General features: G+C 35.1%; 1 protein-coding gene across 1 annotated transcript; it reads left to right on the top strand.

The window, feature by feature from the left end:
- The first annotated feature begins 63 nt into the window (after positions 1-63).
- LOC130237096 (ADP-ribosylation factor-like protein 8B) lies at positions 64-27995 on the top strand. The gene is made up of 8 exons (XM_056467902.1): positions 64-266; positions 3388-3468; positions 3563-3636; positions 6766-6859; positions 7906-7973; positions 10368-10438; positions 18434-18524; positions 27818-27995. The coding sequence occupies exons 1-8, from the start codon at positions 144-146 to the stop codon at positions 27993-27995; spliced, it is 780 nt and encodes a 259-aa protein (XP_056323877.1). The 5' UTR covers positions 64-143.

Genomic DNA, 27995 nt, shown 5'->3' with positions numbered 1-27995 from the left:
AGGTCAAGGTTGAGCGGCACGTTTGGGGCGCGTCAGCTGATGTCACATGACTCGAGCCGCTTCCTCTTTCAGAATTTTTTTTTCTCTCTCCAGCAGGAACAGACTCATCCCCACCGTCGGATTTGTCCCGCAGCAGCGCAGAGATGTTGTCCCTCTTCCACCGGCTCCTCGACTGGATCAGGTCGCTCTTCTGGAAGGAGGAGATGGAGCTCACGCTGGTGGGCCTTCAGTACTCCGGGAAAACCACTTTCGTAAACGTGATTGCTGTAAGTCTGCTCTCAGTCTCAATCTCAGAGTTGTTGATAATGTACTGCTGTCATGTGTAAATGATGTCATGCTGTCATGCTGATGACTCAAGGCCAGACAGAGGTGGAGGACAGCTTTAAAACCTGTTTATCTCAGTCATGTGCTGTTATGAGTATGGGTGAGATGTTTCACATACGTTTTAGTTTGCATTTGAAATGTTATTTACAAACCATGTAAAGTTTAGTGACAGTATTTTGTCAGTGATATGACTTTTAGGGTTTATGAGATGGCTGTGATGTAGTTTAAATAAGCTTTATATAATATAAATATATTGTAATATATCGTAATTTAATATACAAAATCTTTATACTTTGTTAAATTCACTACAAACTTAAACATGTTAATGCTTTAGGATTATTGCTTTTTTCTTAATGTTATTGTGATTTTTTTTATTATTTCCTTCATAGATATTATATTATATTATATTTTGCATTTTAAAAGCATTAAAATAAGTCACACTGGGTTGATTTTATTATAATGCATTTAAAATATGAAAAAAAAATCATATATGGCTATTTTAATAAATAATATAGTTAGAATTCTATTATATTATTCATTCATTCATTTTCTTTTCGGCTCAGTCCCTTTATTAATCTGGGGTCACCACAGTGGAATGAACCGCCAACTTATCCAGCACATGTTTTACGCAGCGGATGCCCTTCCGGCTGCAACCCATCACTGGGAAATATATTATATTATATTATATTATATTATATTATATTATATTATATTATATTATATTATATTATATTGCCACTGGCGTTTTTGTAGTTTATATAAGTTTAATATAATTTAGATATAATGTAATATAACATTATTTAATATACAAAATCTATATAATTAGTTAAATTCACAACAAAGTTAAACGTGTTAATGCTTTAGGATTATTGCTGCTTTCTTAATGTTATTGTGGTGTTTTTATTATTATTTCCTTCATAGATATTATATTATATTATATTATATTATATTATATTATATTATATTATATTATATTATATTATACATTTTCAAAGCATTAAAATAAGTCAAATAAGGCTATTTTTAGCTTCAATGTCACTTTGCCACTGCAATTAGGTATGCTATACTATATTATATTCTATTATATTAAATTAATGTCATTCCTGCCCAGGCATATTTTTATTAAGAGTTGTATTATTCTATCATAAATTATTCTAATATTACTCACTTTAAGTGATATGCACAAAACATAATTAAATAAAATTTTAAACTATAGTTACAATTAATGCCAAATAATTGCCAGCACAAAAATCATGATTTTGACAAGCCTAGCAGTAATGTCACAAAAAAGGCATTGTCATGAACAATATTTGTTCTGTAATACGCTCCATCTCATTTACATGGATAATAAACCTGATTTTATCACTGGGCAATATGCTTGACTGAGTACCAGTGGCTATCCCACATAGGGGATTTTGAAAACTTGCCCTTTTGCTTCCCATATTTGCTTCTGCAATGCAGCACAGTGGTTTTACAAACCAAAAACACCCTTTTGCTAATCAAAACATGTTGGTTTTATTTTTATGAGGAAAGAAAATGCTACTTCGTGTTTCAACATCTTGCAGGTGTCATTAATAAAAACAATTCCCACTTAGTATGACCACTGATAAATGTGAACATATTAGATTTAAGTTGAACTAAAAGCATATATACTGTAACATGATGACGATGATCTGGTGGGATTGCACATAGCAAGAAATGGAGAAGCACCACAAGAGGAAATGATAAAAATACACAATTTCACCACCCAGGTGTTTTGCATTATGAGCATACAGTACAGTATGTGTCTAAACTCGTTTCAGTCATCACTATATGATTTTAATTATTATTAATTATTATTAATAATTATTAAGGGATCTTCTTGTTTTACCTTTTCCACCCAAAAGTGATCTGCTTGTTTTAATATTTTACTCTTGCACAGTTATACTATTGTAGTCGGTCATGAGACTTTCTGGCCTGTTTGAACAAAAATACTCATTACTGCAGCTAAAAATCTCTAAGACTTGCTTGTACGGGTGTTTTAGGCAAAAGTTGAAAGCTTTGACTGCACATTATTGCTAACTTCCTCTTGTGTGTGTCGTTATTTTTAAACCTTTGAAGTCATGTGACTGTATGATTTTAGATTTCTGATAATGCAGTTTTTTTTACAATGTGAGAGCTGATATGACATTGTAAAGTATAATCAATTCATCATGAGAGTCTAAAAGCTTTGATAAATTGTAAAAATAACTATATAACTTATGAAAGTGACCACATACTAGTTCTTGTATGTTTTGTATGCAAAGCCAGAGCAGAACATGTGCATCTCAGAGCAAATCTGCCATGTTTTGGTCATTAAAAAAATCTAATTATAAACATAATATGACTAGCACAAAAACACAGTTGTTAATCTCTCAAAACAATTCCTAAAGTTATCAGTGCTACATACTACTACTTCACTTTTGGTTTATTTGTCGAGGGCTGAGCCAAATGGCAAAATAAAAGTCATCTTATATGCTGATAACAATGTATAGTTCCATCTCTGTACATTCATTGTGCTAAATGCACAGTGTTTTTTAGCCAATGATAAACGTTCGGTGAAAGGTTAATCTGACTATTTTAAATTTTTTAAGGTTCCTTTTACAGCGTCGACATTGTAATGTAATTAAAATACAATGAGTTAAACAGACTTAAGCCGTGTAAACACTAGCCCAGAAAATCCACTAAAAACACTGGGGTGAAATACATTTCCATATTTTAAAGAGATGGCAGGGAAAAATGGAATTTGCCGAAGTGCTTCTTGTCCCATCTGAGACCCACTATATATTTTATATCTATCAGGCAGTGAAGATCACTTGATTTGAAAGAAAACAGATCTTAAACGTGGTGATTTTGTAATTGAAAGACGGTTCACTAGAAGCCGTTGGGCTGGCTGTCTAGAAATTAAAAGTCTGTGTGCATATATAATAAATAATTTATAGTTTATATAAATTGACCACATATAAAGGAATATTTAGGATATATGTTCATATATGTATCATCATATTACACAACCCTAGTCTACATGTGTTTCTTTTCCACTAGTCTGGTCAGTTCAATGAAGACATGATCCCTACAGTTGGCTTCAACATGAGGAAAGTCACCAAAGGGAACGTAACGATAAAAGCAAGTATTATCTGCAAGGATTATTCTGCTACATCATGAATAGATCATGAATACATCAATACCTGATATCATGTCATCTTGTTTTTTAACATAGATTTGGGATATAGGTGGGCAGCCACGGTTCAGGAGCATGTGGGAACGGTACTGCCGCGGCGTCAACGCCATTGTGTGAGTCTAATCTGCTGTTCATCACTTCTGAGACATTAAAAACTTTATTCTTTTGACCTCTGTGATTGGTCAGTGGTGGTTTAGTAAATGGAGCCATACATTATTTGCTAGTCCGTCAATAGAAAAAATAATTAATAATAATAATTAAATATACACTCTTCAAAACATTGGGGTCAGTAATAATTTAAAAAAACTTTAAACAAATATTGTGAGAAATGACAACATTATAAAATCTTTACTATGTCAATATTCATTCATTCATTTTTCATTGGTTTAGTCACCACAGCAGAATGAACTGCCAACTTATCCAGCATATCTTTTACGCAGCAGTACTGGGAAACACTCATACACTCTCACATGCACACTCATACACTACGGCCAATTTAGTTGATTCAATTCACCTATAGCGCATGTCTTTGGACTGTGGGGGAGACCGGAGCACTTGGAGAAAACCCAAGCAAACAAAGGAAGAACATGCAAACTTCACATAGATATGCCAACTGACCCAGCCGGGACTCGAACCATTGACTTTCTTGCTGTGAGGGGACAGTGCTAACCACTGAGCCACCGTAACACCTCTCTATTTCAATATTGTTGTATGTAATTTTGGTTGTATGTTAAATTTTGTAATTTTCTGTGATTAAAAAAAACCTTATTATTCATTTAATCATTTAATATTCATTTTATATTATTGGTGTCAAAACAGTTTTGATGCTTAATTAATAAACTTTTTCTGAATTTTTCAAATAGATCATTTTTATTGTAAATAGCAATCATTGGATAATATAACAATATAAGTGTCTTTGTGCTTACTTTTGAAGTTAATGCAACATTACAAAATAGAAGTTGACATTTTTTTTACAAGTTTACCTATCCCAAACTTTTAATGAAACTAAATGAATGCATAAATGAGTTTCATTGTTCATCTTGTTGGGCAGCACAGTGGCTCAGTGGTTAGCACTGTCACCATACAGCAAGAAGGTTGCTGGTTCGAGTCATGGCTGGGCCAGTTGGCATTTCAGTGTGGAGTTTGCATGTTCTCCTCCTGTTGGCTTGGGTTTCCTCTGGGTGCTCCGGTTTCCCCCACAGTCCAAAAACATGCACTATAAGTGAATTGGATGAACTAAATTGGCTGTAGTGTATGTGTATGTGTGTGTGTGTGTGTGTGTGTGTGTGAATGTGTATGGGTGTTAACCAGTAATGGGTTGTGGCTGGAAGGGCATCTGCTGCGTAAAATATATGGCAGAATATTTGGCATTTCATTCCGCTGTGGTGACCCCTGATAAATAAGGGACTAAGCCGAAGGGAAATGAATGAATGAATGTTCATCTTGTTGCTTTTTTCTGTGCTGTAATCGACTATTTGCCTTAGTTCATGATCTGTTATAGAAGAGAACAGAATAATTGCCCTCAAATTATAATTTCATATCTATTTACTTTATTTGAGTAATTAGTGAGCTAAGGTTTAGTCATCTGACCATTATTGCAAAATAAAGTCTTTCAGGTGGATTTGTGTTGAGGATCTGGAGTTCGTTTTTCGTACCTCACTTAAATGATCTAAGATGATTTGACAGATCCTGGATCTTTTAATCTTGACAACTGATCTCTCTGGCTAATTTGGTTCTTCAAACAAGTTCGTAAATCAGATTAAAATGTCTGGATAAGCTGATCTGAGATCACTGTGTGTGTTGTGAAGGACAGATCTATCGATCCTCGAAATCAGGATCAGTAATGCAAAGATTGGCTGATGGCACAGCAGCGTAATGACATCATATGATTAATATTCAATTCTCCATGTGAGCAAAATTACATAAAATTAGCAGTAAACAGTTTTTTAAATATGACACGCAATAACTTTCCACATTTCTTATGAGCTGCAGGCTTTACACTTTCATGTGTCAAGAGTATTCATCATATATTACAATGCATATCAATGGATTTTAATTCTACATTTAGAGAAGATTTTCTTTATTATAGTAGGCTAGGCCTACTCAAGTTTTTTTAATCGGCGTAAGGATAACTGAATAAATTAATTTTGCATCAAAAAAGCATTTTGATATCAGTAAAGGTGTCTGCAACTTTTGCAAAGCATCAAATCACTGGTATATTTGCAGTGAAAACACGTGCATGACTGCATAAATTATTATCCTTTTTCAAAAAAGTTGAATATTTTGCATGTACGCGTTTGTGTCTAAAAAGTTCATATCAATAAATTTTCTCTTTGAACCACCAGTGAGCGGTCTTTGTACTTTTATTTCGGAGTTCAGATTGTATAAGTTTTATATTTTTTTTACTTTATTTATATATATATATATATATATATATATATATATATAGTTAAAAATATATTTACTATTTTCCCAAGTGTATATAACTACTGTAAGAACATATCAGAATTCGGTACATACTTTCAGTGTTATCTTTGCTTGAACTGACCTGATCTAACCCTGTTTATATGAAATGAACCTCCTCCCAAGCAGGTTTGAGCTACCAGAACTGTTGCTATGAAAACAAGTCTCACATGCGTTTTGAAGAACTAAACAATCCTGGATTGTGTCAAATCATCAATATCCAAATCTAGCTAATTGAGAAATCCACGTATGAAGAGCAGACCCCTGATCACCATTTGAGCGTTTCTTTGTACAAAAATCCGCTTGTTAAGTATGACGTCACGCAAAGCGGCTTCCGGGTCCAATCGCTCTATGAAACTCAATGGGGAGACTCATCAAATGGTAATAATAAACGTTTACAAAGCACTGTAATACTTTCGAAAATCACGGTTGCAATATAAATATATATATATCCATGCCTAATATCAGATTGCCAGAAAGTGATTAATTTTTTACAAATTGTTAAAATTTTGGTATTTGTGATGCAGTAAGTCCAAAGACTGATGTGTACACCATGATTTTATAGAAAATTCACTTTAATGTGTGATAGGATTAAAAAGTGGCCACAAACGAATATTTCAGTAGCGGCTTGGCCCCAGAAACAGTATTCCATACCGATACGTCACGACTTAACTAGCGGATATCTTGCTTATTTTGTATTTCTCCTTACATAAGTTTTACCATGATATTTCTGTATTAATTGTTTATTAATAAATTAATTGCTCTGTGGTTATTTTCAGGTATATGGTGGACGCTGCAGATCGTGAAAAGGTGGAAGCCTCAAGAAATGAACTACACAACTTGCTAGACAAACCACAGCTGCAAGGCATTCCCGTAAGAGGATTTCTGCTATAATAATGAAGACCTATTGTGCAAAAATCACTTTCATAAGGGGTTTAAACACAGTTGTGTGGCAGCAGTCTGTGAATATAGCCATCCTCTAATGGTAAAAATAAATAAATTATTTTTTTATAATCACACTTCATAAAAACAGTCTGCATAAATACTTTGACATCTCATTTTGTACATGAGATCAAAGAGTGGGAAAGCCCCGCCCATTAGTGATGATCCCTCCCTCATTAGCATAAACAGCCCTGAGTGAGAAGCAGCCCTCTGCTATTAGAGTTTTAATCTGCCACTATGCTGACACATAGGTGTTTATGGCTCCACCCCCTTATTGAAAAGACTGGGAGCACAATCTCATTTGAATTTAAAGCGACAGTCACCAAAACGGCACAATTAGGATCAAAGACTAAAAGGGGCAGATTCTGAGAATTATAAAAGATTATCTGTGGGATTTTGAGCTAAAACATCACACAGAGACATTAGAGGCTTATTTTCAATCTTTTACCACCCTTAATGTAGCGAATAATTTCCTAATAGTTGATGTTAAAAAAGAATCTCCACTCCCTAATCAAATTAAAAAATAGTTTGTGTTGTGTTATTAGCACCTAATTGACAAAACCCACTGATAATCAACAAGCCCAGCTATCGTAACACACCTTTTCCAGAGCTGCTGTGTGGTATTTTAAGGAGCATGACTAAGCATCTGTAGCGTCAGCTCTTGTGGTCCGAGATGTCCTCACTGGGGGGCAATAAAGGTCTTATCTTCAGCAGAGAAATCAACGCAGAGGAAACAGATCACTCATTGATTATCTGTCTGTAAGGAGTGATGGGAATTCTGCCAGTGCCGTTCAATGTTTGCTAAATCCACCAATATAAAAAGACAGCTTTAGCACACTCTGATGTAGGACCAACACCCAGATACATAAATCTTTCAGGATTGAAAGCAAATGTGCCAGTGTGAAACGTGTAGTTTAAAGCTAAAGAGATTGAAGATGTGCATTGTGGGTGATTTATTGTACTTTTATCCTCCACAGGTACTTGTCCTTGGCAACAAGAGAGACCTCGCCAGCGCACTAGATGAGAAACAACTGATTGAAAAGCTGTAAGATTTTTGTTTGCCATTATTTGAGCTTTGAATATGTTTGGGGCCGTGAGAGAGACTTGTATAACATTTCCTGCTTCATATTGTTGTCATATAGATGAAATCGTAGCATCACATTAATTCTTAGACTTCTTCATTAATTTTTCTTTGGCTTCGTCTCTGATTTATCAGAGGTCGCCACAGCGAAATGAACCGCCAACTTTTCCAGCATATGTTTTACACAGCGGATGCCCTTTCTAGCCGCAACCCAGTACTGGAAAAAATCCATACACTAAGATACTCGTATTTAGTTTACTTAATTCATGTATTCAATTGGACTGTGGGGGAAACCCATGCCAACACGGGCAACACAAGCAACCTTCTTGCTGTGCTAACCACTGAGTGACCGTGCCACCCTTTTTATTTATTCAATTATTCATTTTCTTTTTTGCTTAGTCCCTTGATTAATCCGGGGTCACCACAGCGGACTAAACCGCCAACTATTTTAGCATATGTTTTACAGAGCGGATGCTGGAGCACCTGGAGGAAACCCATGCCAATACAAGGAAACTCCTCACAGAAATACCTTCTTGCTGTGAGGCAACAGTGCTAACCACTGAGCCATCGTGTCACCCTTTTTAGACTTTTTTTATTCTTATTTGAAGGTCAAAACACTCTTTGGCAAAATGCTTGCCTTAAATGTGCCCTTGGTTGTGGATTTTTCTGAAATGGATTTTAAAATGTTTGTTCCAGATATTGAAAATCAGAGGATGTTCTATATAATTTTTTTTGTCTCACACAGAATTTAAAGAGTTATTGAATATCTGGGATTTTAGTTTGAGGCTTTAAAGTTTAGTTTCCATTTATCAAATTGTATTTTCTCTATGCCTTATCACATTGTTTAGGATATTTATATTCTTTCCCACTCATCACCTGCTGGTCATTTAAGTTGAATAGTCACCAAGCTGTACTTGTTAAAGGTGCTGTATGTAAGTTTGACACCCAGTGGTTGAACTAGTATTGCATTCCTGGATCAAAACAAACACAAGCGCAGGTTGCCAGATTGAAAACCAACCAGAAGCTAGCCTGACAATCAAGCCTAAAGGCTGATTTAAATTGTTTTCTAAATAAAAGCAATGGCACATTTTCTATATTAAACAGTTTTTGTTCTAACCAACTCCTCGAATTGATAAATTAGAAACGGCATTCCATGCTTCCATGTTCTTGCAGCTGAACAACAGAAAACTGACAATGATCACCTCAGGTACACCTCATGTGCTTTATTCAGTATTAAATGCTAACGATGTGAGTCTGAATGCCATTGTAAATGACATTTATTGTCATATTACTAAAAGCAGCAGCAGATAGTTCACCTCAGATCTTAAATATAAAATAATACTCAAAACCAACACTATCAGTGATTCAACATGTACATTTAATAATGTTAAAGAGGTTTAATATGTATTAATTAGATTATAAACCTTACAGTTTCATGAGTGAGTGCATATTCTGTGCTTTTGAATGGCTGTATTTAAATTTTTGTCGTGTTTCGTCTGGTGCAAACAGTCAAATAGCTTATCACTGCAAATCTCATCGCGTAGTGTGTTGTTAGGACACATGGTTACAATATAACCTGCTCACCTAATGTTTGCGCTCGTAATATTTATATTATTTGCTCATTAATCACCTCATGTGAAACTCTGAATCTGCATCTCATTTGAGAGTCTGCCACTGTCCACCAGAGGTCACGTTGTGGTCACGGGTGCATGCTTTGAGAGCCTTTCTGAATCAATGAATGAAATATGCGGTTTTCCACCAAGGCAACCCCGGCTGCTGAAATATAATTGGCTAAAGTTGTAATGGGCGGGTTAAAAGAACCAAAACAAAGACAGCGTTCCGTCACGGAAAACACATTTTCAAAGCAGAATGTCTGACTTCAGCATTGCTTCAGATAAACAAGGATGTTCACTTGGCGTGTTTCTTAAATATCTGCAAACATATTATGGTATTTTTATGCTTTAGAAGAGTCAAAAACCTACAAACAGCACCTTTAACTAAGACAAATATATACATTTCAAGAGCTTTGGCTACAAAGTAACCACTTGTAAGACTGGATGCTCTTGTTTCTATTAATTTATTTACAAAATCTGACATACATTATTGATCGTTGCTCTCATAATAGCTATTAAATTAATAAAAAATGTCAAAATCCAGCATTTTTAATATCGTGTAAAAACACAACAGAGCAGAGCCTTGTTTTCCCACCCATTATAGGCTATGGAATTTCTGCTTTTTAATAAACGAGAGTCAGGGCATTGGACTTTGGCTAAGAGTGGGAACCCTGGACCATATCTTTAGAAATGGTTCATGTGAGGCTACTCTCAAAAATAGCTAATGTTTTTTTTTTTCTTGCAGAAACCTGTCTGCCATTCAAGACAGAGAGATCTGCTGCTACTCTATTTCATGCAAAGAGCAAGACAATATAGGTAAGTTTTTTTTAATGTACATTCATTTTTAAACTGTAATGTTTGGTGAATTAAAAAAACGCCATTAAAACTGAATAGCAGCTCTATGGCAGTCAAGTACATTCATTGCATGTACAAATACATTTACATTGTTGCAGCAATGAAAAAAACAGCAGGTGTGTTTTTAGAAAATGTAGAAATCATTTCCTAATGGGCAAAGTCCAGTTGTGTTATTGAGTTGGACTTCACAGTTTTGAAGAAAAATCTCATTAGTTTTTTTATTACTGTTGCTTTAAAGAACTGACCACTGAGATTTTGGTTCATATTAACATAACAGCACAATGCAGTTTCTGCAGATTTGATTCAAATGTCTCATTCTAGCACATGCCAAAGGAGCTCTCTTGGATTGAGATTTAGTGACTGATGAGGTCATTAGAGTATAGTGAACTCACATTGACATTTAAAAGCCCAATATAATATCATTTCAACTCTGTAACATGGTTTGTTTTCCTTCTGAAAGTAGCTTACAGGGGCGATATTAAATCTTGAAGAAGGCCATGCATGCTTTTATGACATTAGGTCTTGACTATTGCAACTCTTTGTACTATGGCATCTCCAAAACTTAGATTGCTCATCTTCAATTAATGCAATAGGGACAGGGTTCATATGGTCATGGAAAACCTGGAAAAGTCATGGCATTTTCAAGGCCTGGAAAAGTTTTGGAAAAGTCATGGAAATTAGTTTAACAAATATCTGTATACCTGAATTAGGGCTACACAATATTGGAAAAATTTGACATTATGTATTTTGAATTTCTGTGATGTATGTTGCAATGTGAATACAATTTCACCAGATGATTTAACAGGTTTATTGGGATTGATTGGGGGATTTTGTAGGGGAGTGAATCTCGAATAATATATAACAAATAAATTACAAGCAAAGATGAATAAAATATAGTAAAGACAAAAGTCAATTCTAGTTTTCAGGTATTCACTATTCAGGTACAGATATTGAATAATCAACACTGCATAGTCTTCATTGTATATTATTTCATCTTTATTAAAGTTACAAAAAATTACTTGTGGCCGGATGTTTAAAAATCTGAAATATTAAAATATTCACACAGTCACAGGCCTTAAAGGAACAGCTCACTCAAAGATTAAAAGGTACTGACTATTTACTCCCACTTCACTTGTTTCAATACAATAGGAGTTATTCAATTATATTCTTTTTGTGTTCATTTAAAAAAAGAATGTTTGAAACAAGTGAAGAGTGTAATGAAAATTGGTATTTTTTGGGTCTCTTTAAAAATGCATGCAGATGATAAACTTTAACTCTATTATAATAAACTCTATATAAAACTATAATCCCAATTTAACATATCATATCCTGCGAGTCTGACTTATTGCGCGATATCGATGCTGAAACGATATATTGTGCAGCCCTAACTTGAATAAAGGTTAGTTGTCTTTACTTCTTTTCTGTCAGTGGCCAAATACATGCTCTCAGATTATTAGTGCTGTGTAAGCATTATCTAAATCAGTTTTACATGGATATAAAAACAAATTAAACAAAATAGATTGTTGCGTGTTCTTATGATATGCTGTAATAAAACTGAACGTCATTGTTTTTCTTATATTTACCATGTATACATAGGACATTACATGAATCAATAGGTCATGAAATTTACTTGAAGTTCTGGAAAGTCTTGGGTAAGTCATAGAATTTTAGTAGTAAAAATGTGTATGAACCTGTAGGGATCACATCGCTGGTATACTTTACAGTAAGGTTGTATTAGTTGATGATGTTAATGCATTTAGGAACCTGAACAAACAATAAAATACATTTCATTATCAGTATTTGTTCATGTTTGTTATGATAATAGTTGATCATTGTTAGTTCATTGTTAACTCATGGTGCATTAACTAATGCTAACAAGCATGAATTTTGATGTTAATAATGATATAATTTTTCACATGTTCCTCTCTGTCCATGTTCTTCCTGCAGATAATCACATTGCAGTGGTGATCCAGCATTCAAAATCTCGGAGAAGTTGAGAACAGATCCCGTCCTGCTCCAGTCCAGTCCTGCTCCAGTTCCAGATTCTAACTCTGCTCCGTGCTCCTCAGACCAGCCAACCCTTCCTGTGTCGCAGTTTCCTCTCAGCCACATCTGTCTGTCCTATTTGTTCTATCACACACGGACTGTCAGTAAAACACCATCACTGGTGGCCTCATGATGTGATATCATTCAACTTTTTTGTTGTTGTAGTATTTCATTTTTTCCAGTTTAAGCTGAACCTCTTTTGACCATTGACAAAGTTTTGAGTGTCAGGGGGTGTTGACATATGACAGGTTTACCACCTAAAGACCTTGTATGTGATTTTCCAATTAATTACACAAAAACAGGCTCTGAATACCGATTTCAAGTGCAAGTTTTTTAAAAATAACAGCATTATGTCTCCCAGTAAACTACAAAAATGACATTTTTGCTACATTATGCAAATCCTGTTTTGGGTCAATTTATAGGCGGGGTGTAAATTAGGGTTGAGTCCATAGATGATGCCATCGTCCATCGCCGATGGCCGATAGACATCACAATGCTGAGCCAGCATTGCGATCTTCCGCCCTGCCCCTGTCACAGCAGGAACCTGCTTCCGAAAAATACACATTTAGGCCCTGTTTACACTAATACGTCTTAGTTTTAAATGGCATTTTAGAATGAAAATGATCCACGTCCACACTGGCGTTTCACCAAGCATTTCTGATCTCCGTCCACTCTATACCGCTGAAAATGTACATGACGTGACCACACACACACACACACACACACACACACACACACACACACTCTGGCATGCGCTGCAGTATATGTGCACGTCTGAGGACAGTTTATCAAGGATGTACCGCTGGATCGTGTCTCACTATAGTTGTTAAACGTAATATTTAATTAATCTTGTCTCTATCTAATGACTCTTCAGTCTTTTGAATCTATCATGTAACATGTCACAGCGTCAGTACACTGCTTCAATCTTTCGCTTTCACGTTTGTACTTAGTAATTTTAGCAATAACCTCAGATATTGTTGGTTGGTTGCTGTTGGTTGTGCACCTTTTTTACCAACCAAGTTTGTTGACGCCATTATAACGATAACGATAACGATTCATGCCAGAGTCCTGCGGAAAAAGTGATTGACAGGTGGTAATTTGTGTGTAACTTCTCTTTATTTATTTCTGATTTGATTATGGGTAAAACAAAGACCATGCGGGTCAGGTAGTTGAAACGGTGGGCTACAAATAATTAATTCGTTATGAATTATTTAATTATTCATAAATAATTAATTCACGACAATGATGTCATCGCAATGTTTCACAATAGACATCGCACAATGCCAAATTGGTGGACATCGCCAAACTCTACTGTAAATACTTGATAAATGAAGCAACAAATGGACTTCATGAATAAAGCAATTTTTAGCCACATGTGCTTATTCATGTGAAATGGGCCCTGTTCCATGAAGCTAGAGTAGCTGACTAGCCAGTTAAGTTTCAGTTTAGTTGTTACTAATCTTGGGTTTTAGGTAACATGAAAGCAGCTTGATTTTAAACACTCTTTGTTGCCGTCGTATTATGGAAATATCTGAGCTGAGCTACCTTTATGGTACTTAAAACCCAGAATTGGTGCAAACTAGACCAAAACGTAACTAGCTAGTCAGCTAGTCTAGCTTCATGGTACAGGCCTCAGGGATCATTTTGGCAATGTTCTCATCTTTTTAAGAAAATCTTTGAAATCTTTTTGGTCTTTAAGTTTATTGTTGTCATGTAGACATACTATTGTGATATATATTTGAGATATGTGCTATTGTTTAGGGGTTCATTTGGTCTGTTAAGATTAATTATTAGTTTATTAATTTATTAGCGCTTTAAACTAAAGTGTTTTTCTCCCCCAAGTGAATTAAAAAATAATTAGAATGTGTATTTTACTATTTTACTTACTTTGACCAATTAGAATTTCAGGTCCTTTAAAATATATAATAAGCAAGATGAGTTCAAATGAACAAACGGGGCAGTAAAAACTTTTTGAATGTTTAGATTCTTTTGTTTATATTAGAAAGATTTTGAAGGATTATGAAATTTCTGATTTGGCATCACACATATAAATTTAATTTTTTAATCTTATTCAGATAGAAACTGTTATTAAAATGTGATATCTTTACTTATCCCACTGTAAAAATGCTGGCTCCCGCACAATTCATTCATGTTGTGCCAACACAAATTGATTGAGTTAACTTAAATGTTTTTACAAATTTAAGTGGATTGAACATAAAACAATCAAGTTGTCCCCTAAAAAACGTTTAAAGGCTGTTGTTTCAAATTATTTTAAATAAGTTGTTTGAACAGCAGCAAAAAAACCACAAACATTTTTGAGTGTACTGTATTTTAATCAAATGACTGTAGCATTGGTTGAGCTACTTAATTCCTTCATGTTGTCACAAAACAAATCGATTGTGTGGAACCCAGCATTTTTTATAGACCCCAAACATTTAAGCATTAGTTTCAGCTGTTGTTTTATCTTAAAACCATGTGCACCTATTATTTTGAGAAATTTGTTAAATATCACATTTTCAATAATCTCTATTACGACACTGTCTATATCTGTTCCCATTTAAGTCACATTACAATAACAAGGCTCAGCCTATTAAAATTCATGACCCGCAGCTCATGGACAGGCTTCACATACTGTAGCCTTCAGCATAAAGCGTCTCAATTCTGCAGTCTATTCTTAAATAGGATCTAGTGTGGTTTGATGGACATTGTGGCATTTACATTAATTACAGAGCGTTACGTTAAGTGCCTTCTGCAGTTTGGAAGCCCAGAATGGATATGGTTATATATCTGCCCACAATCAGCTATAGTCTAAACTTACTGTAGGTGCCATTATTACCTTTAGCACTGCTTGCTGTTTTATTATTGTACTGATGATTTATTTACACCCATCCTTTGGTTATGCTTATGCATAATAAGTGTTATCACCCCTATTATTATATAATTGTCAACGAAGACTGCATTAGGATCCATTTTAGGTTAAAAAACAAAACTAGTTTAGTTAGGTTTAAGAGCTTTTCTTTTCCTTTCCTTTCCTTTTCATTTCCTTTATTTATTTTCTTTCCCCTTTCCTTTCCTTTTCCCTTTCCTTTCTTTTCCTTTTCTCTTTTCCTTGCCTTTTACCTTTCCATTCCCTTCCTTTTCCTTTCCTTTTACCTTTCCCTTTTCCATTCCTTTTCCCTTTCCGTTCCCTTTACTTTTCCCTTTCCTTTTCCTTTTCCCTTTCCCTTTCTGTTCTCTTCACTTTTCCTTTTCCCTTTCCCCTTCCTGTCCTATTCCTTTCCTTTTACCTTTCCCTTTTCCATCCCTTTTCCATTTCCGTTCCCTTTACTTTTCCTTTTCCCCTTCCATTTTCCCTTTCTGTTCCCTTCACTTTTCCTTTTCCCTTTCCCCTTCCTGTTCCTTTCCTTTTCTTTTACCTTTCCCTTTTTCATTCCTTTTCCTTTTCCATTCTCTTTCCTTTTCCCTTTCGTTTTCGTTCCTTTCCGTTTACTTTTCCTTTACTTTTCCTTTCTTTTTCCTTTCCTTTCCTTTTCCCTTTCCGTTTCCTTCACTTTTCTTTTTCCCTTTCTTTTTCTCTTACCTTTCCCTTTTCCCCTTTCCCTTTTCCCTTTTCCCTTTTCCCTTTTCCCTTTCCCTTTCCCTTTCCCTTTCCCTTTTCCCTTTCCCTTTCCCCTTCCCCATTCTCCCTTCCCTTCCTTTTCTTTTTCTTTACTTTTACTTTCCTTATCAAGCCCCTAAATGCTGCAAAGTTTTTCTCACTCGCTTCTAAAATTAACTTTAAAATGAGCTTTAATAAACAGTGTTTATAATTGTTCTTTTTTTTTTTTTTTTTGCTTGAAGATGCACAGACCTTCTGCTTTAAAAAAAGACATCCAATCTACCTCAGAGGTGATATGAAAGGCATCTAATAAAGATCTTTCTACAAAGTAATTGCAATTACTGAGAAGCGTTAGTTGTGCTGCCCGAAAAGGCCTGACTGGTGCATTGATTACAAAGTGTTTAGTATTAAATGCAAATATTAGTTGAAGACTATCTGTGTCAGCAGTAGGTGACGGACTAAACTGCATGTCCCTGAATGTAAACCATTAAGACAAAATATTACATAAATAAGTGTTTATGGGTCAAAAATTAAAAATGGTTATCATATTTAAAGTGTAACAGAGCTTTAATGTTTTTAATGTCAGTAGTATGCATACCCTAAAATCATGTTATGCATATGTTAAGCAAGAATTATTAGATGACGTTTAAACGTAACTCAATTGAGGAGGTCACTTATTTGCTTATATATATTTTTATAAGTACATGTCAGAATGAGTATACAGTAATTTTTATTTCAACCCAAGCTTGATTATTAATTTTCTCAAAAGTAATTAAAAAGTTAAATAGTCCAAATGAGAAGTCCAATTAACATGTTTACCCAATTAAGCTGTTCTGTTTGTGCTTTATTTTTATTATTATTATTATTATTATTATGGTTATTGTTGTTATTTTTATTACGATTCAAGAGTTGGGTGCTAACACAATCATGCTATTGTTAATTAAAATATTGTAATGTTTTATCAGTTGTGTTTTTTATAGCTTTGTTGAGTTTATAGAATATGCAAAAATGAATCGGGAAATGAATTATTGATTTATGAAACTGTACTTGATTGTTCATGATTGAAAGTTTATAAAGGGCTTTATAATATGATGCATGCATTTTCTTTTCTTTTTCCATGTCAAATAATCTTTGTATCACAGATTGTATTTAATTACTTTTTAATTCCTAGGGAGCACATTAATGGCCTTGATTATATAATCATCATTCCTGCAGTCTTTAAACACAAGACTAAGCCTTCCCTTTTTGCATTTCTTTTAGTTTCTGGGCATTATTCATTCACTCAGACATGATGTGTGCTGTTAGTTCTGCTCTCTCCTAAAAGCTACAGGTCTTTGGGCAACGCTTGATCTCATGTGATTCTCTCTGTGCAGCCTTTAAACACTATACATACAAAATGGTTTTCTCTTCTTCATGTGACTCTCCACACATGAAAAAGTCAATGGCTCTGTGGCAGATTTTGTATATAAATAAATGTGAAGCGTTTGAAAAAACATGAAAGAGTGCTCTTATTTGTCTCTCTTGCATTATTTTGTTTCGTGATTGCTCAATAAATTTTTTAAGGGTGACTGTCAGTTTGTGTTTTGTCTTTACTGTTATATTGGACAGTGTTAAATTTATATGAAGTTAATAAAATGTTATGGGGGGTTAGGGTGAAAAATGTATGATTATGGGCATTTTTTTGGTTCAATGACACATTCTAATGCACAGAAATGTAAATGATGTAGTTAAATGAACTATGTATTGTTTGATGCTGTCGACTTTGACCCACAAAGCCTGCTGTCTAATGTAAGTTTTGTGAAGTGTATCCAAACCTTTGACCGACATTGTAGCTGCAAAATAGATGCAAACAAAGGCAAACACTAATTTTAGGAATACAAATGATTCGTGGTTATGCATATTTACTGTTGGCTTGAAAGAAAACACTACAAAAAGGAATAAATATGAATAAATATAGTAACCAAAATAAAAATCATGACGTGCAGTACGTCAAAAGGACACATGGTGGCAACAAAGCTCCGTAGAGCGAAAGTGAAGATTTGAGTTTGTTTGAAACCAGGTGTGTGTGTCAGATTTTGAAACAATGATTTGGGCCTAAAAACCGTGTCGTACTTAATATTTGAGATCATTTATTAATAATAATTCTAGTAATTTATCAAAGTATATATGTGGATGGTTCTTTTTGTATAAAGTCACTCCATAGAACTGCAAGGCCTAACTTACGTCATTCAGGTAAGTAGTCTACACCCACGAAAGTGCCACAGAACATAAAACACCCATAAGCTATTAATCTGTGTTGTTGATGTGTTTAGGTAAACGGAGCGAGCAGAAATGCAGTACTAACGACTGCAAGGTGCTAACGACGGAGATGGCCAGAATGAAGCAGAGAAAATGGAGTGTGAGGTAAGAATGTAGGCTAGATCGACATTTGGTTTAACGAAATGATTAACCTTCGAACATCAATATCATGTGATGCAAACTACTCAAGTTTTTTTTGTCAATATACAGGGTGTACGCGTGGTCTTACAGTGGCTTAAATTTCAAAAACTAAATTTGAGCCCTTAAAAAGTCTTAAATTCACTGAAATGTTGTGTTGTAGGTCTTGTAAATCATTTTAAACGGGTTTTAATTTTGCTTTGTCCAAGAAAAAACGACTCAGTCGGGCCAACATCCATCCAATCACAAACAATACATCTCAATAAAAACCTTGTTTTTAAACATTTTTTCAAAGTTTATTTTTGTAAAGAGATACAATTCACAACAGCAGTTAGATATTTTTTACAGCAAATTTCCCATCAAAATCCCTACTCAGGGTAAGATAACTAAAGACAATTAGCCTATGTGATTACTCATGATAATACCCGGTCAATAAAAAATCACTGTGTGTGTTTTAACCCTGTATAAGTCTAAAATGTCATTCTTAATGGTATTAAAATTGCCTTAAAAGTCTAATAATAGCCTGAAAGTCATGTTTGATATGATTCATGGCGCTTCAGATAAGTGTAAGGTAAAGATTTAGGTTGAGTAACTAAATAGTGGAATAATGAATACATTTTCAACTGTGATATCAAGTGATGCAATCTACACAACTTTTGTCATTTTTGTCATTTTATTTGAGAATCGACTGAAATACACAATATCATAATATTCATGTACTGTAATTTATACTCCTAAAGTGTCCCTATTATGCTTTAGGGGCATAGTTTGGTTTGGGGTCCCCAAAAACAGGCTGATATCCATGCAAGATCAAAAACACTTTCATTATTTTATAATATGCATTAATTTTTACCTAATTATCCCATCAAATAATACACAATCCACCAATCAGTCTATTCCTAACTCACCATAAACAACCACAATTTCTTATCTCTGTATCTTCATTATGAAGAATCCCCCTTCCACTCAGCACGGCTCACAGCAAAAACTTCACTGGTTCATGTCCTTACCAGGCCAGCCGACGTTTCTGTATGGAGTTTAGATGTTCTCCCCGTGTTTATGTGGGTTTCTCCCTGGTTTTCTCCCACAGTACAAAGACATTCAACATAGGTAAATTTAACAAACCAAAATGGGCATTATAGACAAGCTCTAGCCAGCAGTATATTTGCACAGTAATCCATTATTTGTCACTTAAAGCAGGGGAATCCTCAAGATCCACCTGAGCTCAAACTCCAACCCCACCCTTTAAACGGGAGGGAGCCCTGGGCTCTAGGATCTTTTGAGCTAAGGGCTCTCTTCTGTAACAGCATGCCTCATATGCTTTATTATTAATCATGAGCTAAGGGTGAACTCTTTAATATGATCTGTAATTTTTCAAAACCCTGCTTTCTATGAGTGCTGTCAGTCTGTTGAGTTTGGTGTACTGTATGCAGTAGATTCAGAAACAAAAAGGCCTCCACAAGTCATTGTTGAAGCAACAAGATGCCACGATACAGATGGTTGAACCCAATCCATGAACGCATTGATAAACCAATGCAGTTACACCAGCTTATTGCTCAATCCTTAAACTCCAAGTGAAAACAACGACATAGAGTTATTAATCAACACAGTGGCAAAGGTTTAACTATTTTGAATTGTGGCGCACACGTAAGCTTGTCGGAAGTGTGTTCTGGTCAGTATGGCTCAAACCATTGAAAAGAACGCGAATGGGTTCACATGGCAGTGCTTTCCGTGTCTGTGTCTGGTGTGTAAGATCAGGTGATGGTGGCCTGACAGTGAGAGCGCAAGCTCAGGAGCACATTGAATTTGGTAAAGGAAGTGGCACACATTGCTTTTATACATCATCTGCAGGGTTTTATATGCAATATGTGAATTTCCCCATAGCCAGTTAATCAGAAAGATACAGTACAAGTATCAAGCACAAGTTTTCCAGGATCTGTGCACGCAACAAGTGGACAGGCCAATGTTTTGTTCAGACGTCATGATGAAACAGCTTATTATTTGATTGAATGAGAGAGAGAGAGAGAGAGAGAGAGAGAGAGAGAGAGAGAGAGAGAAACAATAGTTTTATAAATCTCAGCTAGATGTTTTCACTTTACTTAGAGCATATATATAGCATACAGTACATAGAAGATAAAAAACATAATAGAGCTAAAACTTGACCCCTTGCTCTGGCCTAACCACAAATACTCTATACAGGCCATGAGTGTTAGCAATGAGCTGCATAATGTTCATGTGTCATATTAACATTTGTATCTTAAATCAGATCTACAGCTGGTCTTATTTAAATCCGCCTTCGTGTATCATGCCAGACCTTAGTGTAGGAATATAAAACAACAGGCTTTCACATGACCTCTGCCAAATCAAATTCTGCCTTTCATTCAACACAATATATCATTTGTAAGAACATTTCAATTTCATGCATCAGTTTTTATGAACCAAAAAGATTAGTTTGGGTCCAGAGGCATTAATACCTGGCCGTAGTGCTGTGGTCTTGACACCAAACAAAATATTTCGTCCATTTATTATGTCAAATCTAATAAAAGTCAAATACAGATACCTTCTCTTGACCACGTTCAGCATCACAAACCCCTGAGGGTCTTTAAAACAAAGTGTCGGATTTGTAAAATAGTTCATGTTTTGGTGAAGAAACATCTCTGGAGACTTAACATGCAGTGTTGGGAAGGTTACTTTGGAAATTGTAATAGGTTACAGACCACAAGTTGCCATATTTAAAGTGTTACAAATCATGTAACTATTTCAATGTATTAATTTAACTGATTACATTTTATGCTTTTTGATTAATTTAAAAAAATTACTAGCAAATGTTTTCAATTGTTAAAAATGTAAAATTATCAGCAGCTAGCTCTCTGCAACTCTCACATGGTCGCCCACTGAAACTAAGCATGAGCCCGGTCAGTACCTGGATGAGAGACCACATGGGAAAGCCATGTTGCTGCCGGGAATGGTGTTCGTGAGACCAATAGGGGGTGCTCAATCTGCAGTCTGTGTGGGTCCTAACGCCCCAGTATAGTGACAGGACTCTATACTGCTCAGTGAGCGCCGTCTTTTGGATGAGATGTTAAACCGAGGTCCTGATTCTCGTTAAAAATCCCAGTATGTCCTTCAAAAAAAGAGGAGGGGTTTTCAAATTTGCCCACTGGTCTCTGTGCATCATGGCCTCCTAACTATCCCCATAATTGGCTTCATTACTCTGTCTCCTCTCCACCAGTCAGCTGGTGTGTGGCGTCTGGTCTGGCACAATATGGCTGCTGTAGCGTCATCTGGTGGTGGATGAGGAGTTTCCCCCCAAAAATGTGTAAAGGGCTTTGAGTGTCCAGAAAAGCGCTATATACAGTTGAAGTCAGAGTTATAAGCCCCCCTTTGAATTTTATTTTCTTTTTTAAATATTTCACAAATGATGTTTAACAGAGCTAATAATTCAGGAGGTTTAATAATTCTGACTTCAACTGTATATGCAAGAAATTCTTATTGCTAAAACAATTCTGTAGTACTCAACTCTAGGGCTAGAGCTATTGATTATTTTAATAATCACTTAATCTGCCACTGTAATTGGTCAATAAATGGGTTAAGCTTGTTTCATTATTTTTGAAATCTTTTGTCTAAAATACAACAGAGCAGAAAATGTATAAAAGCCCCCCTGCCTTTTTATTTAAAAAAATAAGAGAAAATAAAATAAATAAAAATAAAAAATGTAATGTATTTATACGTTTTATTCCAAAAATTTCATTTGTATCTTTTTTTAGGTGAATTGAATAAACAAAATTGGCCATTGTGCATTTGTGGAAAGGAGTTTGTATGGGTGTTTCCCAGTACTGGGTTGCAGCTAGAAGGGCATCCGCTGTGTAAAACATATGCCGGATAAGTTGGCCATTCATTCTGCTGTGGTGATCCCTGATGAATAAAGGGACTAAGCCGAAGGAAAATGAATAATTACCAGATGAAATAAAAACAAGCTGCAATGAAGTGTCGATTACTACAAATTTAAGAGATAATTTTTTTGTTATTGATGAAATTGAATAATTAGATTATAAGTTTCAGCCCGAGTTTCAGAATCCTTCATGACCAAAATAAAATAATAATTTAATTGTAAAGCACAGAATCAGACACCCAGGGATTTGTCCTGGCTCAAAATGAGTTGAAGATGGAATCCTGATCATTATATTTTTAGATAAATGGGCAAAACTGGTCTTTACCTAAAACAGGTAAAGCAGACTTACTCTGAAGACAAGCATGATTTTTTTTTTGCACAGCTGGATATTTATCAGCCCTTGGAGAGCAACAAAGAACATTAAAATAAATCCCACTCTAATTAATCCCATTTATTTGAGTACTAATGACCAGCTGGTGGGATTTCTGTTGTGGCGGTGCACTAGTAAAGCTGTGGATGGGTCCAGGTGTTTGCTGATGAGGTGTGTGTGTGTGTTTAATAAGAGGAATGATTACACGTTCAGTCCTGTATGAGTTTATATGGGGTCATGCATTTGGCCTTTAGTCAGAAACAGATGCACAGAGGTTGTTATTAACAATCAGCTCATATTGTTATCAATGACAGCCATCTAGTTGCGGAATTGAGGCTTGAATATGGATGATTTTGGATACTGAATTCCTGCCAGGTTTGCTGAGGTAGACATTTGTTTATTCTGGCACTTCTTTGTAATCTTCAGTAAGTCGGTCGGTGTTTATTTGCCTTACTAAAGGACTGTGACCATTCATTCATTCATTCATTAGCGGAATGAACCGCCAACTTATCCAGCATATGTTTTACGCAGCAGATGCCCTTCCAGCCGCAACCCAACTCTGGGAAACACCCATAACTTTGCATTCACACACACATTACAGCCAATTTAGCTTATCCAATTCACCTATACCACGTCTTCGGACTGTGGGGGAAACCAGAGCCCGGAGGAAACCCACGGCAAAAATGGGAGAACATGCAAACTACGTGTATTGTTTCCTATAATGCAATTCACTTAATTTTCCAATATTTATTTGTTGTTTTTATTGCAGTATTTTAAAATCTGTTTTCATTTAAGCATTTGCTTTAATATCGTTATTCTAGATATTTAATTTGTATTTTTTTGTTTTATTTTAGTATTTTGTTTTTATTTTCATTTTATTGCAGTATTCTAGTTGTTTTTAATCTTAGCCATAAGGTGCATCCCAAATCGCAAAATGGACACTTCACTCACTCAACGGTCGCTGCATTGCTCATGTAGCGGAAGGGGCAGAGCTTTTGGGCACTGGTGTTGGATTACTTTATTTATTTTGGATTGTGAAAGCAAAATTCTTCTACGAGAGTGAGTATACCGCATACCGAATGTGGTTATACTCATGGCAGGTATTAGTTTGGTTATTTATTTGGGAAAGTCTAGATTGGATACGCGGCTGGCCGAAAGTGCGATATGCACATCAGTATAGCAGCATTTTTTATGACACTGTATAACAATAATTATTCATTTTAGAGTACTGTGACAGTTGGGTTTAGGGTTGGCATTTAAAAAATATAACTTATTGGGTAATTTAATAGATAACATAAATAATACTCCGTACAACTACTGTTTTTACATTACTGTGATGGTTGGGTTTAGGGTTGGGATGGGGGTAGATGTTAATAAAATACAATAAATGGGAAATGTAATAATAAACAATTCTCGTTAACCTCCAACCTCAAATGTATCCGATCTAGCAACAACCCTTTATTTAGCTAATTTGGCAACCGTCTTACATCATTAGAGAAATGTTTTGAATTTACGCTTAGCAAAAGAAAAGTTGGTGTTCCTTTTGCGACGACACTACATACATATACCATGCTGTTGAGTGTGTAAGTGTATAGTGTGCCATTTGGAACACAGCTTTAGTCTAGATTTATCCTATTATTGTTTCTGTTGTATTCTAAATTATGGTTTTATTTTACATTCGTGTTTAGTTTTTTGTCCTTTTATTTTTTGCATTTTATCCTAGTGTTTTATATTTATATTTATTTATTAGTTTATTTATGTATTGTAGTTTTATCTATTTATTTTATTGTAATTTTAGACCATCTTTCCAATATTTATTCTAGATAGATTTAATTGTACTTTTTTAATGCTTGTGTTTTAGTTTTAAGACTTGCTATTTTAATATTCTAGTTTATTTGTTTGTTTTATCTGGTTTTGTTTTAAGACTAATCACAATCTACATTGTAAAAGCGCTATATAAATAAACATGACTATTATTTCATTCCATTATTCTTGTTTTAAACTTTTTCTGTTGAATTAGACATTCACATTTGCATAACACTTGCTGAATTGGAATTACACTGTAATGTTTTGTGAAAGCACTATGATATACAGTTGAAGTCAATATTATTAAACCTCCTGTGAATTTTTCTTTTTTAAATATTTCCTAAATGATGTTTAACAGAGCAAGAAATTTTTCCACAGTATTTCCTATAATTTTTTTTCTTCTGGAAAAAGTCTCATTTGTTTTATTTCAGCTAAAATAAAAGCAGAAACCATTTTTATTTTAAGGTCAATGTTATTAGCCTCCTGTGATATCTGCTGCCAAAAATCCACATTCCAAAAACAGATTGTCTGATGCTAATCTCTGATTGGCTGGGCACTTCATTCCTCACAAACTTAAAATATTACAACACATTTGTGAGAAACTTCAGACTCATTTCCAACTAGCTACCCTTCTTAATCTCCCACACTTTAAGTGCACGTTAAAGTGTAGTTTATCAGTGCTGCAGCAGGACTCTGCAGGAAGACTGACAGCTCTCTGACAGGAAGCTGATGGTGATAGGAGTAAATGGGAGAGGTGCTCTCACGCCCCAGGCTTGTCACCATGCCTGCAGCCTGTCATAATAAGACAGTGCTGACCGCTCGGGGTGACAGATTATAGAGCGTTTCCCCTGGAAGCAGTGAGTGCATGTGTGGCTGCACAATTAGGAGCATCAGTGCTGCAGGTCTGTTTTAAAGTCTTATCTGAGAGTTTGCTGAAGTTTAAAGCCCAAGTACAAAAAAGATGATTCATTGTATTTACTCAGTTTTTAAGGTAAGTGGTTGCAGACAATTTATATGGGTTAAAATTAGGCAAACAACTTGAATTTTGTAATGCTCAGCTTAACTTGTTTGTTTAAATTCAGCCCACATAAGTTGTCTGCAACCACTTACCTTAAAAATTGAGTAAATCCAACGAACAATTTTTTTCAGTGTATACTTTAAACACTGGACCTATAGGGCTCTATGATATCCATGTTCTTTTTTTCTCAAATTATGTTTCTTAATTTCTGAATTTTTTATTTTATTTTATCTATAATATTTTTAATTCAGTTTTTTCCATTTGTAATTTTTTAGGGATGCCTGATACTGGAAAAATATGTGATAGGTGATATTGCTGTTGAGTATTGCTTTTTTCCTAAAATATATGTTTTACTGGTTACATACTTTTCACTATTACATCCCTCCTTTCTCTATCTAACTTCACTGTTTTATTCTGTCCTATCATAATAAAGACAAAAATGGCACAAATAAATATCTAAAAATAAACGTGTAAACAACCTATGCATAAAGCACTTGTCAGTGTTCAAAATAGATCAGTATTTTGCTATATTTGGATATTCCGTTTATAAACCCCTATATTTGAAACCACACATGCTCGCCATAAAAGCAAAGTACCTTCAAAATTAAATTATAAATAATTGTAGCAAATAATAATTTTTTGGTCTCAGTTTTTGGCCTAGTGCATCAAGAATTTTTGGGTTCGACCCAGAATTTTCATTTTGGTGCATCCCTAAAGAAATAAGTAATTTAGTGCACCTCTCTGCCATATGAATTTTACATATACCATTCTATCATGATATCAGTTATTGTTTTGATCAATTGTGCAGTTTTAAATTATTGCTGATTTGTTTTAAATGTCAAAATAAGTTTTAATAATAAAAAAATATGTCCATTGAACTGAAACCATGAAGCGTATATTTAAAAACTATTAAAGAGGAATTTAGCAAATTATACCTTTTAATTTAAACCAGACTTTTATTTTGAAAGGTTTCCTAGATATGATGTATACCTGGACACAAAATGATAATGTCTTTTCTCACATTCACTCATTCATTTTCTTTTCGGCTTAGTCCCTTTATTAATCAGGGGTCACCACAGCGGAATGAACCACCAACATATCCAGCAAATGTTTTACACAGTGGATACCTTTCCAGTCGCAACCCAACACAGGGAAACACCCATACACTATTGCATTCACACACACTCATTCACTACGGCCAGTTGAGCTTATTCAATTCACCTATAGCGCATGTCTTCGGACTGTGGGTGAAACCTAATCACCCAGAGGAAACCAGTGCAAACACGGGAGAAATGCCAATTGACCCAGCCGGGCCTTAAACCAGTAACCTTCTTGCTGTGAGGTGATCGTGCTACCCACTGTGCCACCGTGATGTGGGTTTTCTCACAGAAAACAGTACAATGCCAGCAATAGGACTCTGAAAGCAGCTCTCAAAATTAATTTCATTCATTTCAATAATTTTATTAAAGTTAATGTGTTCATGTCTTTAATAATAAGACTAGAGTCAAAACACATCATTCATACAGATTAAAAGATTTTTTGGCTAATTCTGCCATAGTTACAGCTATGTTTAATGCGCATTTGCCACAAACACTATTGTCTTTAATTTTCGTTCAGCTTAGTCCCTTTTATCAGGGCTCACTAAAGTGGAATGAACCGCCAACTCTTCCGGCATATATTTTATGCAGCGGATGCCCTTCCAGCCGCAACCCAGTACTGGGAAACACTCACATTTACACTCACCACATACGGCCAATTTAGTTAATCCAATTCACTTATACCGCGTATCTTTTGACTGTAGGGTAGACAATGCTAACCACTGAGCCATCATGCCATAGGTTGGTTGTTACTTTAAATAATTCTTAAAATTACCGCAATGTTTGGGTTTGTCCATACTTACCCTAATTTTATGTTGTGACAACTTCACATTTTTCCAAGTGAAGCTTTTTAGTTTCAAATGCATCTCATTGTGACTTTTTTAAAATCTTGTGAGCTGCAGTTTATAATGGTGCATCCTCAAACTAAGTGTTATAATATTTGCAACTGTTCATGCTCATCCCTCTCCCCATCTCTCTGGGAAAAAAAAAATTATCTTAACTTCCAGACAACGTAATGAGCAAATGAATCACACCTTTTTATTCGGCGCTGTGATTTCTCACTCTTTGCCTGAGCAGCGCGGCGAAGCTGAAAGCTCTCACCTCTGCTGCAGATCTTGAAGTGCTCATGAGTCCCTGCAAATTGTCTCTCATCCTCTCGTTATCTGCTCAGGGAGAAAAGCCCTCTGTATCTCTTATGTCGCCTGTTAACACGGACATGATGTTCCTCTTCAGAGCCCTCCAAATGGAGCTGTGA

The sequence above is a fragment of the Danio aesculapii genome, chromosome 11 (assembly GCF_903798145.1).
Source record: "Danio aesculapii chromosome 11, fDanAes4.1, whole genome shotgun sequence".
In the NCBI taxonomy this organism is placed as follows: Eukaryota; Metazoa; Chordata; class Actinopteri; order Cypriniformes; family Danionidae; genus Danio; species Danio aesculapii.
Note: the sequence above shows the minus strand (reverse complement) of the source record. Positions and strands in the feature narration are given on the sequence as shown.